A 17,052-nucleotide genomic window follows, 5' to 3' on the forward strand; every position below is an offset into this window, starting at 1 on the left:
ATCATCCTCAGCATCAAGACTTGTGTGATATGATCATTTCTCATAAGCATATTCTTAACATTTTTGAAATGTTTTCAAGAATGATGGATAATGATAATGCACAAAACACAGACTGGTTACTGTATAATATTGTCATAGCTGCTTCATAAGCCAACCAAACAATACTTCATTGGTTCCATATGAGTGGCATCCCATTTTTCTGACAATGACCATCTGATAGCATTGGAATAATATTTAAGTATTGATCTTCTCTTACCAAGTCCCAATATGATTCAGTTTGATTGACAGGGAGAGCAGTCGCGCTCTCTCTTGCAATATGCATCACTTTTACTCCTACTCCTCCTTTACAAAAACAACGCCCAAAAGCCTCACAACTGAACACCTCGGTCTGCTCCCAAGGGCTTTCACTGATCCCCAGGGTGGAGTTGTGATCTAAGCCTTGGGTCTGTCAGTTGTGGGATCCAGAGCTCTGTTCCCCACTGCGGGGCAGGTTGTAGTTCGCAGGGGACCCTGGGTCTCGCTCCGCCACCTCTGTACGGGCGTCAGAGGAGGCTCCATCGGGAGCTGACGGGGTGCAGGAGGGAGCTCCTGCTGCAGCCCCCTGCTGAGCCCCAGGACTGATCTTCTGCTCCGTCACAAGTGGACTGGTCAGGCCCAGGTTGGACAGGGCGTCCAGAGTGCCGTCTGGGTCCACCATCACATCAATGACTATCAAATATGAACAGAATCACAGTCAGTATAAATACCACTGTAAAAGGAATTTTTCACAACAATACAGAGATGTGCTTGACATTTCATGCATGTTGGTTAGATCTGATCATAACTGCACGCTAATGGGTGAAGACTTTCTTACATAAAAAGTTTTTGTTATGAAGACAAACCGGGAATCATTATAGTCATACCAAGCAGTTGTCTTTCCACCCTCTTCAGGTCTTGAAGGATGGTGGAAATCTCCTGTTAGGGAACATTAATGAATAAAAATAAATAAATTCAAGAGGTGTTTGGTTGAAGGCAGGAGGTGTACTTAATTAACAACTGATCAAGAGACACTTGTAACTCTCTTCATTCAAACATTGAGCAAGTTTGCAGCAGAGCTGTGTAATGCTTTATGAGCCCTGGGACTGCGCCGTGAATGGACTCAGGGGTTGCTTGAGGCCAGACTTGGCGTTAAAGGCGGAATTTATGACCTAGTCCCTGACAAAGGCAGTATTTTTTTTACTTAATCTTTTTGCACCTGCACCCATGGCTCGTAAGTCTTGTTGGCCCAACAAATCAAAACTATCTGGTGTGCTCTCGTCTCCTGAACGGGACTTGGCACAGAGGTTTCTAAATGCCACAGGATAGACTGTGCAAGACTAAAGGTTCTCTGTTTCAATCCCCCAGAGACTCATAACAGTCTAATGTCAGCACTCACTATGATTGCTTCAATAAATAATCAGATATACTCTGGTCTGTAGTCAGACTAGAGAGAGAGAGAGAGAGAGAGAGCGAGAGAGAGAGAGAGAGAGAGAGAGAGAGAGAGAGAGAGAGAGAGAGCGAGAGAGAGAAGGGAACAGTGATTGTATGGCATTAAGCCTATGCTTGACAAGATAATGTATTACTTAGGCGATCAAATTCAAAGGCAAAATTTTCATTACTGTAGCCACAGAAATTGGCTTTCAGGAGTGGAGGGTGTCTGTCTTTGTAATTATGCTAAGGTAATGCCAAAAAAAAAGGAAAAACAAACACAAAGCTCATTAAAATGTCCCTAAAATTGCTATGTCTGATGACTGTATTGAAATGCACCTCCTAGAAAAACAGTGGCTGCCAATATCAGCCCTGGAAAGAGCTTGAGCCAGCTTCTGTCATCGCTCAGTCTATTTTCCAAAAAACTAAAAGTAAAAATAAAAGTAAAACTTAAGATCACACCCTCTCCCTATATCACTGCACACAAGCACACACACATGCACACACACACACACACACACACACACACACACCTTCTCTTTCCTCCTGTAACCCTCTCCTGCAACATCATCTCCACATCATCATTCAGACAGCAGCTTTAATTTTTTTTTTTAATCACCCTAATATTTTCAGCCCCACCCCAAATGTATTTCTCCCTTGTCTATTCCAACCACCCTCAGCAGATGAGGATGTCAGTGTGCGATGTAGGTGTGTGTGACAGGCTCAGGAGCCGGCTGCTTCATCACCTTGTTGGAGCTCTTGAGGAGCAAGGAGTCGTGCTCCGCCTGCAGCTTATTCTCAATCTCATCCCATTTTCGCTCTTTATCCTTGAAGAGGATTCTGAAGGCCAAATTGTGAAAAAGAGATAAAAATAAAACACATGAAAGCATATCGGATCGTTCTTGATACAAGTGTGAGGTGACAGTGGAAGCGATTACACTTGTGTGTTGTGAGCGGAGTGCAGGGGTGAAAAGAGCCTCTGAGATGTCATCAGATGTGTGAAAAAATGAGGATGATATGTAGCAGGTTGTCTGTGCAGCCCGTGTGATGTGCCACTCAGGCGTGCTAATTGCCCCAGCTTGACATGAAATACAGACAAGAATTTGCATTGCTATTTTGGCAATTCTACTCTGTATTTGCTGTTTTCTGAGTGCAGTGTGTCTGAGAGTTACACACAGTGCATGAAACAAGCACATCATTTCACTGATTACCTTCCATTGATATGACAGTGATGTGGCACGATGCTCACCTGATTTTGCCTGCTGTTTTGTCAACAGACTGGCGGATCTTAGCTGAGAGTTGAGTCACAGATGCGAGCAGTAAGCTGTCTAGCACCGCCTGAGGGGGAGCATAAATACAACACAACACGGTAATTTTTGATTAGCAATTACAACATGAAGGTGGTGTAAACTTGGTTGTTCTATTTGAAGTAAAAAAAAAACAAACTAAGACTAATAATTTAATAAACCTTGATGGTACTACTTGACTACACCCTGTTTTTCAGTCTAACATTCTGCATGTGTGTGTAAAAGAGCACAAACATGCAATGACCTCTCACCTCAAGGCATAAAACATGAAGACCGCTGAATAGAGCTAAAAAGCCAAGCTTTCTTTAGAGCTATAAGCACTAAATTGGACAGTTTGGAAATTAACAACTTTGTCGGTGGTTTCTTCTAAAAAAAAAAGTGACCTGGAATTTCCCTAACTCCCACAGATGAACTAATGAACTCACACATGCGTGCACAATTTCTAATAACATTGTGACATTCATATAAAGCCTCATTATGTTACAACCATGAATTATTTTTGAATTTCTCAGTAAAGAATAACCAGTTTAGAGCCAGTTTAAGGTATCCTCCCTATCCTCTCTGTCTCTCTCACACCAGATACCTTAACACAGTCATAGTTAAGTTAACGTGTATTCCAAATTAATCTCTAAAATAATCAGAAATGCATCCTAAAATGTGTAAAAATACATATCTTGACATGCATAACCATTATTAGCTTATTATGTTTCTTTAGTTGTGCTGAAATCTGTATCCTCCTCAAAATGTATTGTTTTACACAGTGCCACATTGCTACTTATTTACTGTTTTCAGTAACAACTCTGACTTACTGATATACTGACATGCTATTATTGTTGATTGATTTTCTTTATATTCATCACCAAGTGCATTATCTGGTACTGATTTGACTGCTAGTATCTTGCAGAGTTTAAGGTATTCGTCTGCAGTGTAATTCTTAGCCGCAGCTTGGAGAATTAAGTTTTTATACTGTATACTGTATACTGTTTTGTACTGTATTTTTCTTTGTGTGTGTGATCAATATTATGCAATTTTTAAGTGTTTGCCCACAAATTTTCATGATATTCCAACATTGATGACAGAAATTAGTATCAAATAAATGTGTATAGCCCTCAAATAGCCTAATTCAATGGCAATAAAATAACAATGAAACTGTTTTCCTCATTTGAAGGCAAGATCCTTTTTCCTCTTCACATAAAGAAACTAATGAGTGAACATGATGTTCCTCCAAAAGAGAGGCAAGTGTATCCTCTTGTCCAACACCCGCCTGCAAAACTATAAAAGGTTTTACAACTCTTTGTTGTCGGCGTTTGCGCTCCTTGTCCAGGGCTTTCTTGTTCCTTGCTGTTTTCATTGCTCAGGGGCTTTAAAACTTTTCATTTTCTGATGCTTGATTTGTCTTGGCTCCTTACCAAGCATCCTCTCGCCCGTTTAATGCATTTGGGTGTTACATTTCAACTTTGCTGAAGAGCTGAAAGCTCAGCACAAAAGAAACACCAGCCAAAACATCAGCTTAGCCATCACACGCCAATTTGTCACTTATTATTTCTGTAATCTTCTATTTTTGATCTTTTGCTTTTTTGTGTATTGAAAATTACTTTGCACTTTAGCCGCTGTAAACACACATGTGCCAGCTGTATGTGTTGCTTCTGTGTGGCCTCAGCTAGTCTGGGCCCATCCAATGCTGGATCCACTCTCCAAGTTGAACATTTGAACCAACATCTTAAAAGCAGTTCTCCTCTGGCTGTCACCATGGCAACCTAAAGTCCACCATGCCTGCCTCAACACACTCTGCTCTGGAAAGCCTGCTCCATCACAGCAGAAACAGCAGGAACACAAACTGTAGGATCCTCCATGTGTTCTGCAGAGCAGCTGAGGTGAAGAACTATCTAAACTGTTGCCTTTTACAAACTGGCTTTAGTTGCCCCTCATTGCCTTTAGATTCATTTCTGATTTCACGGACCTTCGAAATTCACTCACTCATTCTGTTGGCAATACCTTGTTGGCTTAATGCCCATTCACTCATTCATTCCGTCATTTATTTTCCCATTCATTTATGCATCATTTCTTTCAATAACTATTCTGATTATATGTAAATCTTAAAAAGGAAGATGTATATGTGTGTTTGGTTTATCATATGTTACTTCCATTAAAGGTGATTCCCCAATTTTAAAAGAATGTTTAAGGTTAGTGGTGATCATGCTACCTGTTATACACTTGCACATTTCACAAAAGTATTCAGTGTTATTTGCTCGTCCAGTATCTTTGGTCACTTTGAGAAGTGCAGGTTGTCTGTTCAGCGGTGAAGCTGATTTGACTTGGCATATAGGGAGCACCCTCTAGTGGTACACAGCAGCACAGACTGACATGCTGGGATATAATAGGGTCACATCTTAACATCAGTCTTTCTTTGCTGTACAATTGTATAACGAGTTACGCTCAAACACTAGGAAACTAATGTCAGCCTGCATTACTGTCTGAGCTCACTTTGAGAACATTAAGAGTCAAACAAAGATGCAAAATGGCCTTTGGCCCCGATTTGTCATTGCTGAGTCCACTGCCTCTATCCAAAAAGAGAGGAGCTATTGGAAAACTGAACTATATCAGGAAGTTGACTTGGATAATACCCAGAATGTGTTTCTTATACATTACATGGCCTGAAAATTGCACAGTCCAGACTAATGCTGTATGATTCCATTATTTTAATAACATATTCATTTTGAACCTGTGTAAAGACTGGGTAAAGTTTGATACTAAAACAGGAACTCACATCGTCTCTGTTCCAGGTCTGCCTGCGGATGGAGCGGGACGCCTGCCCATTAGAGCCGCGGGGTCGCAGCTCCACAGGCCGCCCGTTGGTTCCCAGAATGCTGCTGTGCTCTGTGGAGGAGCCACACAGCTCCAAGCTATCATCAAAGACACGTTCCTCCAACTACAGCAGAATTAACAATGCAAACAATAATGATTTTACTTCAACATATCTGTACTTGAGAGAGTCGCTGTATCAAGGATTATCTGTGTAAAAACAGAAAAATGCAAAGAGTGATATTTTGTTGTTTTCTATATAACAGAGGTGACCAGGTAATTGGTGGTGATGTATTACTCTGGTTGTCATGGTGTTGTGTAATGTGTTAACATACAAGAGCGCCCGGGTCTGTGGCTGCAGGGCTGACTGAGTCGATCTCTCCCGCTACATCATGAATCTCTCTGGCGAGCATGGCTAGATCTTTGGCTAGGTCTTGGCTAATCCTGACACACAAACACAAATATGATATAAGCAAATTTGTTATGTTTATTATAATGTTATGATGGTAATAAATCTTCTTTGCTGGCAAAAACGTAACAACCACATTCTTCAAGGAAACTGTGGCATGTCTGCATACCAATGAAAAACATATGCAGAGGAAATCCCAATGTGTAATGAGAGAAGTGAAGCAGAAGTGAACAGAATATGTCTGAATACTGTTGTATCATGACTCATCACTGTGTCCTCTGCAGTGTGTCTGCTACCAACCTTGCTATTTCCTCGCTGTGTGCGGTCCAGTCTCTCATGTACTCGTCCTGCTCCCTGGAGTGCTGCCTCAGGGCAGCCAGGCCCCCAGGACTCGGGGTTGCTGGGGCTGAACCTCCTAGCTGGGCTACTCGAGTGGACGGGAAGGGCCGCGTGTGGCTCTGCTTGGACGTGTGGCGGTTTGAGCCGTACTCATCCTCTGAGGTGGAGGCATACTCCACAGGCACGCGGCGCCACCGAGTGCTGGCTACGGTTAGGACAGAATGATAGATTAAAATGGAGGGTACTTAATGTTCATGGTGAACTCTTTGCACTGAAGTGAATGTTTTAGAGGAACGAGCAGCCAGCTAGGCAGAATGTTATGCCATTTCTTGCATGTTGTAGCCTTATTTATACTGAAAAACGAGAACATCATCTGAAGACATAAAACATGACAGGAATGCATGACACATGCTGGCATCATTATACCCGATGTTCAACATCAGAGTAAATTCTGTGATATAGGGAAAAAACTACTTACATGCAGGTGTGATGTGACCATAGGAGGAAGTGCCTTTACCCTTGTCCGGCAGCTTGGAGGCGCTGTTAGCCCTGGCTCTGGGAGCAGCCATGGAGGTCACACCGGCCCCTCTCAGTCCTTGTCTGATGATATAGTCTCCTGCCACACTGCGGGCTCCCAGGCCCCTGCTCCTGGTCACAGTGGCCTCTGAGTCACTCTGGGCGGAGGGAGAGCCCACCCTGGGCTTCCTAGGCTGTGCCAGAGCTTCTATCCTGGACATTCCTCTCCGGGCCATTCCTGTCCTGGATGTGGAGCTTGCTGTGGAGGCCTCGGAGGCTACAGACATCCGGTCCAGGTCGGCAGGTTCTGTGTCTGAGGAGTCACCCAGACGGGCTCGCCTCAGCAGGGAGGCCCTGGTGGGCCTGGGCTTGGGGGCGGCAGAGGGTTTACTGGAATTAGTGGTGGCTGCGGTGGAGGCTGGGGGCTGGGTGATCTTAGCCCGGCTAGACTTGGTGCTGGCCCCTACTGTTGTGCCCCCTGTCTGGGCTTTGGTATGTGAGCTTCTGGATTCCTTTGTGGAAGTGGGCTGGGAGTCAGAAAGGAGAGAGTTGGAGTTTACGTCATCGTCAGTGAGATCCAGGGACGTCCAGGGTCGGCTGGGCTGCTGTGGGGCAGATGTTCTGGTCTTGACCCTCCTGTCCTGGATCTCTCGGCCTCCAGCAGAGCCTTTGGCAGATGAGCAAACCACCGTTCTCTCCTTCTGCTGTCCTGCAAGGGTCCGCCGTTTCTGCACTACTTTCCTCCCCCCGTCAGCCTGACTTACGGTGCTGGTCGTGTCTACATCTGACTCTGGTGACATAGAGCCCTCGATGGACTGACTCGGTGGATCACCTTGGTCTGACACTGTGGTCTCTAAAAAGGCAGCCACTGCCTCAGAGTCTTTCTGCAGTGTGGCGCTGTCGACGCCAGTTTGAACTCTGTTGCTCGTGTGTCCGTCGATGCGTGGTATGAGCTCAATAGGCACGTTGGAGCTCGGTCTCTCCACAGTAAAACTCTCCTGCCTCAGCAAAGGCTTTCCAGTGTTCTCCCTGGCCTTCTCCTCTTCCTTTTTCCTCCTGCGTGCCTCATCCGCTCTCTTCTCCCCGCTGCTCAGTGGACGTGGGGGGAGCTTTGCCATCACACCTGGCTGGCCTGCTCTCCCCCCACCACTGTCCTGTGACTTGGCTGGTGAGGAGCGGCTGGGGCTCCCCCCCTGACTGCTCACACCTCCGACGCCATGGCCAGACCGATGCTTCCCTCTGGTCGTCTTTTCTTCACGATTCTCTTTCTCCTGCAGCTCTGTGTCCTGTTTCTCCCCCATGTCTGTGCGTAGCCCTGAGCCTGGGGCTCTGCGTCCCAGGGCGACTTCCTCACCGGGCAGCTGGGGCAAAGTTCTCCTCTTTCTTTCCGTGTAGCCAGAAGAGGCAAAGGATGCTGAGTGGCTGGATTCACTGATTTCAGCTGTAAGTAAAGAAAACATCTATTATAATAGCAGTGGGTGGTATGCCAGCAGAAACAATCTAGAAACCTGTGGAAGTTTAGAATCACCCGCTTCTACAGGACAGGCAGGAAAAGCTGGATTTTTGGTTGAACGTTACTTTCAAGGGACCTAATGTCAAGCAGTTTGCCATTAATTATAAAACTGCTGAAAACATGTGAGCAAGGCTGCTTAATGAGTGGCAACCATGTGTATTTCTTTATACAAGCAGACACATGAAGCTCGAGGGAAATGAAAGTGTACAAGTTCTGCTCCTAATATAAGACCAAACAGAAAAATGATGAAAAGATGAGCAAGAGATAATATCAGAAGAGGCATGTCCTTGTGAGGACATGGCTTGATAATTAAAACATCTGTCACCTGCAAACTTTGTCATGTGACTGTAATTGCAAATGCTATTAATAGTGCTAACATTACTGTATGATGGTATGAGTACCAATATTGTGATTCTTTTTCAGTTTATGAAAAAATGTCAGTAATCTACATACAAAATATTAATTAATCGTGAACCTGCTGTTAAGGTAACATAATGGAAAAGGTTCTCATGTTTAATATTTTTCAAATGGAATTACCTGAAAAGCAATTATCCAATCCCATATGACATTATCATGTAAAATTTGAAAAAACAAACAAACAAACAAACAAACAAACAAACAAAAAAAACTCATATAATATTCAAGCCAGATCATCCACCCCATTTCATATCAGCAACTTGTAATAGTGGAAGAATTCATCTGTTGAACGTTTAGAGACCGGGACATCACATAAACAAATCCATAATCTGAGAACATGTTTCTTCAGACCAGAGCCAACATCAGTACCTCTGTCTTCAGTGACCAAGACTTGAGTCTCTCCCCCTGATCCTTCAGGGTCTGTCCTAATGTGACTGGCAGCTAGAGTAGCCCACTGGGACACCCAGCGTGGACCCCCGACCACCAGCTCCTCAGACAGGATCTGGACAAGGCAGCACAGGGGACATTAAAGATACGTACGGTATTCAAAGACCTTAGACACATCCAAATCTGAAGTTCTAGGGTCTAGAAACATTTCTTAGAATAGGAGTGATATCTGGGACAGTTAGGCTAATAGCAATACATTTTAGATGTCCATGTTAATTCTTAGAAGCTGTCTACAAGCAGCACCAGAAAGTTATTTGACCAGAACTAAAAACATCCAAAGACCACTTCAGTCTTCCATCACTTTACTTAGTAAAAGACATACCTCTGTCTCCATGCGTCCAGGTTTGCCCCTGTCCCCTGTGCCAGACCTGTGGGAGGCAAGCCTGTCCCTCTGGTGGTCAGCACCCCCTAGCCTGGACACACACAGAGACTGCTGCTCGTCCACACCAAACACCTGGAACATACACAGGCACAAGCGCGCACACTCATTTCATTTGTGACATGCTTGTTGGCCTAGAGGATATAATGAAGCTTAAGAAGTGAAAATTTTCTAATAAACTTTAAAGCTGTAAATGCCACTTCAGACAATAGAAATGCAATAAGTTAATGTGTTCAACATTATTAGAATGTAATCCTGTGTACACAGGCTTAAATCCCCCATCTGCCTGAAAGTGGCTCCTCGATGACATTTGCAACATTGTGGCGCACATATTGTGCCATTCTCTGTGGGCGTGGCCAGCAGTGAGATGGGCTGTACCTATCAAGGTGAAGCTATTGGCCACAACACAACGCAGTCCAACAGTAAATGTGGAAAGCAGTAAGAGATGAAAGAAGATTGAAGCTAAGGGTATTTCAAAAAGACGGCTGAATTTAAGCATTGCTTTTTTATTGCAGATTGTCTGTGTTTGCCACCTGCCTCCTAGAGAACTCATCAAAATGAGAGGCACGTGTTGAGATGTGAACTTGCCCGAGGAGGACTAACATTACACTTTGCTGACTCAAGCAGGAAAGTTCCATACTGCCACCTAAAGTGCAGTTCACAATAGACTATAATTATGCACAGAATGTGAAATGTTCTGAATGAATGTGAAACATGTGTGTGAAATCCAGAAGCATAGATGATGAAATCATATAAGATACTTCCCCACCTTGTCAATCATTCTCCTAGCCTCTTCCTCCTCGTGATCTCCATTCTCCATCTCAATTGTGTAGGTCCCTCTGTCGCTGTGGTCGTCTCCATGGTGATAGCACTCGTCGCGGCCCGTCTGCTGATGCGGCGCTGAGCCTCGCCGCCTCTCCCCGAATCCGCCTCCAAGTGCTGCCATCTTGGAAGTGGAGGATTTGCGACGGCGTGCAGGGCTGTCCTCCTCTGCAAAAAGCCCCTCTGGGACGTTCGCTCGACCCTCTCTGACCTTCATGCCTGAGCCGCCCCACAGCCCCCGCGAGTGCTCCTCCAGCGCAGCGGCCCTGCGCTGCTCTCCAAGGGCATTTTCTGAGTCACTCTGGGTGCCGTCCTCATGTTTACTGCCTGGCAAGGGAAGGGCAGATGGGTCAGGAGTGGGTCAGAAGGTACAGAGAGACAAATAAGCAAAGCGGAGAGGAAGTTACAGAGTGGTACAGGTAGGTTGAGAAAGCCAGAGAGGCAGAGAGTGCTGAGAGTTGTTTGTTGATGGTGTGACCCCTCTGTACAAGGAGTGTGTGATTAGACTGTACTGTATGTTTTTTATATACATCAAAAGTTATTGCTTAAAGGGTTTCTGGCAATCCACTGATGGCCTACACGGTCTCAGTGTGAATAAATGGTTACTGGCTATTGCTCATTGTACTTTGAAGACATTAGAGTTGAAGACGTTGAAGTGTTTTCATACTCCCTGCATGTTTTTTAATTTCACCCACACAGACTGGTGTTGTATCGCTTGCTTTTTTTTTTTTTTTTTTTTTTTTTAACTTTTTAAAGTATATTTTATCAGTAACTATCTAGTAAACCAACACATACAACTTCAAATGAAGTAGCTACGACAGGTAAAATAAAAAAAATACCTTCATACACACACATGCACAGACACGCACGCACCTTTAAGACTCCTCAACTGGACAGGCACGTCACTCTTCACACTTTCCCCGTCATCCTCAGCGACAGTCTCTTTAAGGGCCAGTGGCAGCTCGTTCTGGGCCAGCCAATCAGCAACTTTCACCTCCGCTGCCACCATGGCTGTCTGAAGGGGACTTAGCTCCTCCCCCACACCCCTCTTGGGGCGGGGCCTCGTCTCTGGCGCTGCCTTTGCCACACGATCTTTTACAGTCACTTTACCTGAGGCACCAGGGTCAAACTCAATAGTGAAGGAGGCATGACCGTGGGCCGGCTCCGGAGCAGAGGCGGCGCCAGCCTCGGCTTCTCGGGATGGGGCCTCCCCACTGGCTTTCCCCGAGTGTGTGTCCTTGGTTGGGATCTCAAAGTAGCTTGGCTCCTGACTGGAGGCCCCTTGCAGGGTACTCCTTGGGCTCTCCACACTCTTCTTAGGGTCTTTCCCATCTGTTGGTATTATTACAAGAATACATATTTCATGTCATACAGTTGAGGGGTGGGGTGGAGGGATGTGGGTCAATTCGTTGAAAGGCCAACACTGAGAAATTGAGTTGGGCAGCCCTAATAGATTTTGTCAATATTATGCTAAATGCAAAATTCACTGGTATGGTCCTTTAAAACAACTAACAGCAAAGTGGTGTTAGTTAAAATAGTAAAATACTTCAAAAGTTTATTTTAATGCTTTACCACTTCAGCTACTCGTGACCAAATAACCAGTGAAAACAAAATTCTGAAATTCAGCTATCAAAAGATCATAATGTTTTTCGTGCACAAACAGCATTGCATATACCTGCGTCAGCTTTTTCTTGCTTCCTTCCATCCTGCTTCTCTGCATGTTGGACATCAGAGTCTCCATCTCCCCACCAGGCAGGCTGGCCATACAGGGGGGTGCCTCTGTGCAACACTGCTGTGTCTCCTGGCAAAAATGAGTCATCAGTTCATCTTATATGGGGGTGGCACGGCTGCATTTAGCACAAAAAATGTTGGAAGCAGCATAGGAAATAAACACCAGCAACCAGCTAAATGCTGGAAAATTGTGGCTACGTGCATGGTCTGCAGCAGCAGAAATCACTGATTTGCTAACGTGCCACTGTAACCTGCATCCTCTCTGCTGTGTCTTGGATATTCTCACCTGTCATCTTATCCTCCCCCCTGCTGGCCTCAGGGGGCTTGGCAGCAGCCCCCTCACACACTGGTGCTGCTGCTGCCTCAGCTGGTTTGACCTCTGATCGAGAGGATTCCCCGTCTAAGGGCTTTTTGTGGCTCAGCTGGAGCTGGCTGCTGAACTTCTCATGCTGAAAGACAAATGCAGTTAGCAGCACTGAGGATGGTTAAGAGGGACGGTGGCTGAACAGGATAGTCAAGCACTGCTGAATAAATAGATATGAAGCCTGCAGTTATTTATTGAATCTTTTGGAATAAATTTCTAGCTCTCAGTATAATTACAGTGCATGGTTCAAGGACATACCTCAATAATTGGGTATGACTCAAGAAACATGCTGAATAAAACTGCAAAACCTGATGACAGATTTTTAAAGCCACCATAGCAGCTTGCTCTGAACAAAGAGCAGCATCATCAATCTTGAAAAGTTGTATTTTGCCCGGTTCAGCAGAAAGCACTTTGGTCTTTTTGACTTTACTCATCTCACTTGGGTATTTTTTTTTTTTTTTTTTTTTTTTTTTTTTAGTCACTGATGCAAATAAAGATTACAAGGTTTTTGGCTGTGCTCTTTTTGGCAGAAATTTGCTCTGTCTGTCAGTATGTGAACACTGGCTACATGCGTTTTGACTACATGTGCAGCAGGTTGGCTGACCTTGAGTGCCTCCTCAGGAACATGCAGCTCTCCGCGCACGACGGTGAACAGGTTAGTATGTGAGCCAGGTTAAGGAAAGACACGCTCTTGCAGGCACAGGAGACACACACTGATAGCCGTATCAATTATGCAACAGCCAGGATACGGTGAGGTTTCAAAGCTATTATCAACAGGTAAAGTTACAGCGCTGCTTCCACACACTTGCCCTGTGATGATGTGATGTCACTGGATTTGACAGATAATTGTTTAGTGCAAAGGATATCATATCCAAACCTCAATTTGTCATCCATTTTCAGCGTGACATACATTTGCTCCTGAATTCTGACATCATTGACAAACGTCTGCAGGCAAAAGCAGAACATGGTTATGGACAACATAAGAAATTTTATACATACTCTTTGAAAAGAAAACATACTTCACATTTTCAGAGTGACTGACAGGACAAAAATACAAAATATTATGATATTTTTAACAGATAGTATGTAATTTAAGGGTATGTTAATGATAGCATTGATGACACTATCTATAGTGTAATGAGTCCTGAACTTAAGCTTAATATTTAGCTTTATATCCTATTTAAGTTTAAAAATGCATAATGACATAATGACACATTAATAAATGCATGATGAATTCATCATGTATCTAGGTTATGATGTAATCCTTATATCATTTGAACCTCACACACTAAAATATTGAGGTTAGGGCTGGGCACTATATATCTGACCGAATTCCCTTTATCAGTATTGTACTGATATTGTAGGGATGACTATTGGTGCTTTGAAAAGATATTTACACACGAGAGATTTTTCATCAACAATCATTACTAGTATAGATATGATAATCATGCAAATAATAAAACAGCTTGAACACTCTAAGAAGTTCAGAAAGATGCATCCCTTTACTCTAATGCAGCCTTTAAAATAAGGAAAAGACAACACTTATGCCATGTTACATTATGATAAATGTCATAAATAAATATCCTAAATCCCAGACAATATCTAGTCTCATATCAAGATGTAGATACAATATAGATCAATTTCCCAGCCCCAGTGAAAGTGATTTTAGCAATACACAGATGAAGCAAACATATAATCATTATTTTTCAATAACTAGGCATATTACACTCTTACCCCATTCAAGCTACCCAGGTCCTTCACTTTGTGCTCATCTGTAGTCGGCTCATAGTTGATAACAGCATGTTGTTTGTCCACACTGCGGGACTAAATCACACAAAAATCCAGTCAATCACTGTAATCCATGCTAATCTCCACGGTGCTTCAGATAATAATCCGGCTGGATGAAGAGGCAGAGGTTAGAGCCGGTGTCCGGTGGAGTTACTGTACCTGCAGCATGAGCTCGCAGTCGTCCCGTCCCACAAAGATCATCTCCCTGGGGAGACGATGGCGCGTCCCCCCGCAACTCACCAGGAACCAGGACGTCAGACTCATCTCTGCCTCACTAGCTCACACAGGACCCTTAACACATCCTGTTGAAGACAATGGCAAAGTGTAAGTTAGATTTCTGCAGCTTAACTATCTGTCTATCTGTACATTATGATCCCTAGATCATTCTTTCATTAGTAAGAGCTAAATGACCTACTTTCTAACAAACACCATTAGACATGGAATAAAAACCTAAGGAAAAATTCCTTCTACTACTAGTAATTCCAGCCTCTTTATAGATTTGCAGAGAGCAAAGAAGCTCCCTCTCTCTCAGTAGGCGCATGTGTGTGTTTCATGTGTAACCAGCTATTCTATTCCAGGTATCACCCCAAGCACACAGACACGCTTGTCTCTATCCCGTAGTGCTGCTAGCCACCTGATAATAAAACTCCCTTCATTCCACTCCACACAGAAATTGAGTAATGACTTACGGAATTCCGGGCATCCTCCTAAACTTCCAAATTGAATTACTCAGCAGTGTCGCCGGGTCTCCAAATCAAATGCCACGGCACTGAAAGGAGAGGGGGAGTCAGATACATAGCTTAGAGGAGCAAGTGACCATGATGATATGGAGTGAATGATGAGGCGGCCGTCCAGAAAGACAGAAAAAAGTGCCATACATATTCATCAGCTCTTCTAATGTAATTGGAAGAGGCACACAAAGTCAGACAGGATCAGCAGACACAGAGACAGACAAGGCCCTTACACACACACCAGAGCCTTGAGAGCCAGGGAAAGGCAGGGGGAAAGAGGGAGAGAATGTTGAAAAGCCACTTCCCCAGTCCCCGTGATGCCCTCATGCTTTCCCCTCAGTTGTCAGGACTCCCATAACAGCATCAAGGCAGAAAAAACAGCTGTTTCCACTGAGGCAGCCGTCCCTCTTTCTGCAGGGGCATCAGCTAGCAGGCCTTGCTGACTCACGCTCTGAAGGAGCTATCGGCGAATTAGCGGGATTTAATTACGCATACTTTGTCATATGTGGGACCCTTGTGCGTGCATGAGCTCCCCACAGCCCGAACGAGACTTGACAGCCCCTCTTTCCCCGTCGTGGGCTGGGCTCATTAACCCTTCAGCGGCCTGGCTTTTTTTTTTTCCTCCACTGGGCCACAGCTCATGCTTAGACGCTTGGCCACACACTGTTTCCTCCACTCTCACTTCAGAGACCCCCATCGCAAATGACAGCACATCAGTTCTCCCTATATGGGGCAGTAGTCGATGTAGCCTGCCAGACTTTATCTATCATGACATAGCCTGCTTAAGAAATGATTAGCCTGCTTAGGCCATATTATAGCCTTAGGTTAATAATGTACCAATTTGAGGGTGGCATCTCTTCCCCTTACGAGAATATATGTGCAGGATTCACCTTGTCTGCAACCTATCGTTTTATAGAGATCGTGGTCATTATTAACGCCTTAATGTATAGGCTATAGACGAGTGTGTCTTGTCTGTCGTGGACCTACTTGCCATCTATAGGCAGCGCATTCATCCTTCATCCCTCCCGTTGAAGGCATCCCCCGCCACTTGCGCGCGTTGCTTAATCCAAATACAGGCTAATTTCGGATGGCTTTTCAATAATAACCATCACGTGTTTGCTGTCGACTGTATCAGACTACGGAGGCGTATGATGTGCAGCCAAGGCTCTGCCATTATGGACGACATATAGGTCTGCCAGACAAACACAGCGATGCTCATTTCGCCGTCTCCATCCCCAGCGTCTCGGCCTGAGCAGCACACACCAGGTGCGCCGTGTTGCAGGAACAGAAAGATAAACGCACATCTCACTCACCAGGTGCTCTGCATGGACGATCAGCATCCGATATGAAGAGGATTTATGAACGGCTCTGCTGCTGCTGCTGCTGCAACCCCGCCGCCCAGCCCAGCTCCCTTCACACTACCGCCTCTTGGCCACGGGGTGGCGCTGTGTGCCCATGCAGTGTGCTAAGAGAGCCCTAGCGCTCCTGTAATGTTACGCAATAATGACAGCAAGAGCAAACCGTGGGCAGCCTTTAGAAATATCACTATAATAAATTCTGTAGATCCACTAGCAATGTTGTAGGAGTATTATGATACTGTTGAATAGGCAACTATACAAATATAACAGCAGAAGAATAACTGCACATAGGGCTGAAGTAAAAAAATATTAATATAATTAATAATATTTAAATTACATAGAAATTACGCATAGTGAAATTAATGCCAATGAAATGTAACAGTGACATCACAGATAACATCAGTAAAAATACCATGATGGATTTTCCCTGGTGATGCATATTCAGCATCACTGATAGAAAAACTATGGAGAATTTCATTAGATCGGATTATGCAGATGCTGCTTGGCGCCAGTATGATCCAATATTATTTTATAAAGGTATCATATGACAACTCGCTGTTGCCTCATCTCTGTTCCCCATCCTCACACAAATCACTATGATGCTCGTAGTATTGGTGCCTACCCTGTTTCAGTCAGATGCTCCTCCTCTTGCTGCCCCCACTCGGTGGAGGGTAGCAGCACAT

At 44.5% G+C, this 17,052-nt stretch overlaps 1 protein-coding gene across 1 annotated transcript; it reads right to left on the reverse strand.

Moving 5' to 3' along the window:
- Positions 1-448: 448 nt before the first annotated feature.
- On the reverse strand, positions 449-16,395 carry cep170ab (centrosomal protein 170Ab). Its single transcript, XM_030056287.1, has 20 exons — positions 16,325-16,395; positions 14,970-15,049; positions 14,440-14,582; positions 14,227-14,316; positions 13,359-13,437; positions 13,097-13,155; positions 12,415-12,577; positions 12,073-12,198; positions 11,271-11,729; positions 10,345-10,724; positions 9,519-9,650; positions 9,119-9,251; positions 6,782-8,260; positions 6,265-6,508; positions 5,891-5,999; positions 5,521-5,682; positions 2,696-2,784; positions 2,193-2,286; positions 903-954; positions 449-708 (listed from the first exon to the last, which is right to left on the reverse strand). Exons 3-20 carry the CDS (start codon positions 14,542-14,544, stop codon positions 449-451), a joined length of 4,215 nt encoding a protein of 1,404 aa, XP_029912147.1. The 5' UTR covers positions 14,545-14,582; positions 14,970-15,049; positions 16,325-16,395.
- Between the last annotated feature and the right edge of the window lie 657 nt (positions 16,396-17,052).

This window comes from Myripristis murdjan, chromosome 1 (assembly GCF_902150065.1).
Source record: "Myripristis murdjan chromosome 1, fMyrMur1.1, whole genome shotgun sequence".
Lineage (NCBI taxonomy): Eukaryota > Metazoa > Chordata > Actinopteri > Holocentriformes > Holocentridae > Myripristis > Myripristis murdjan.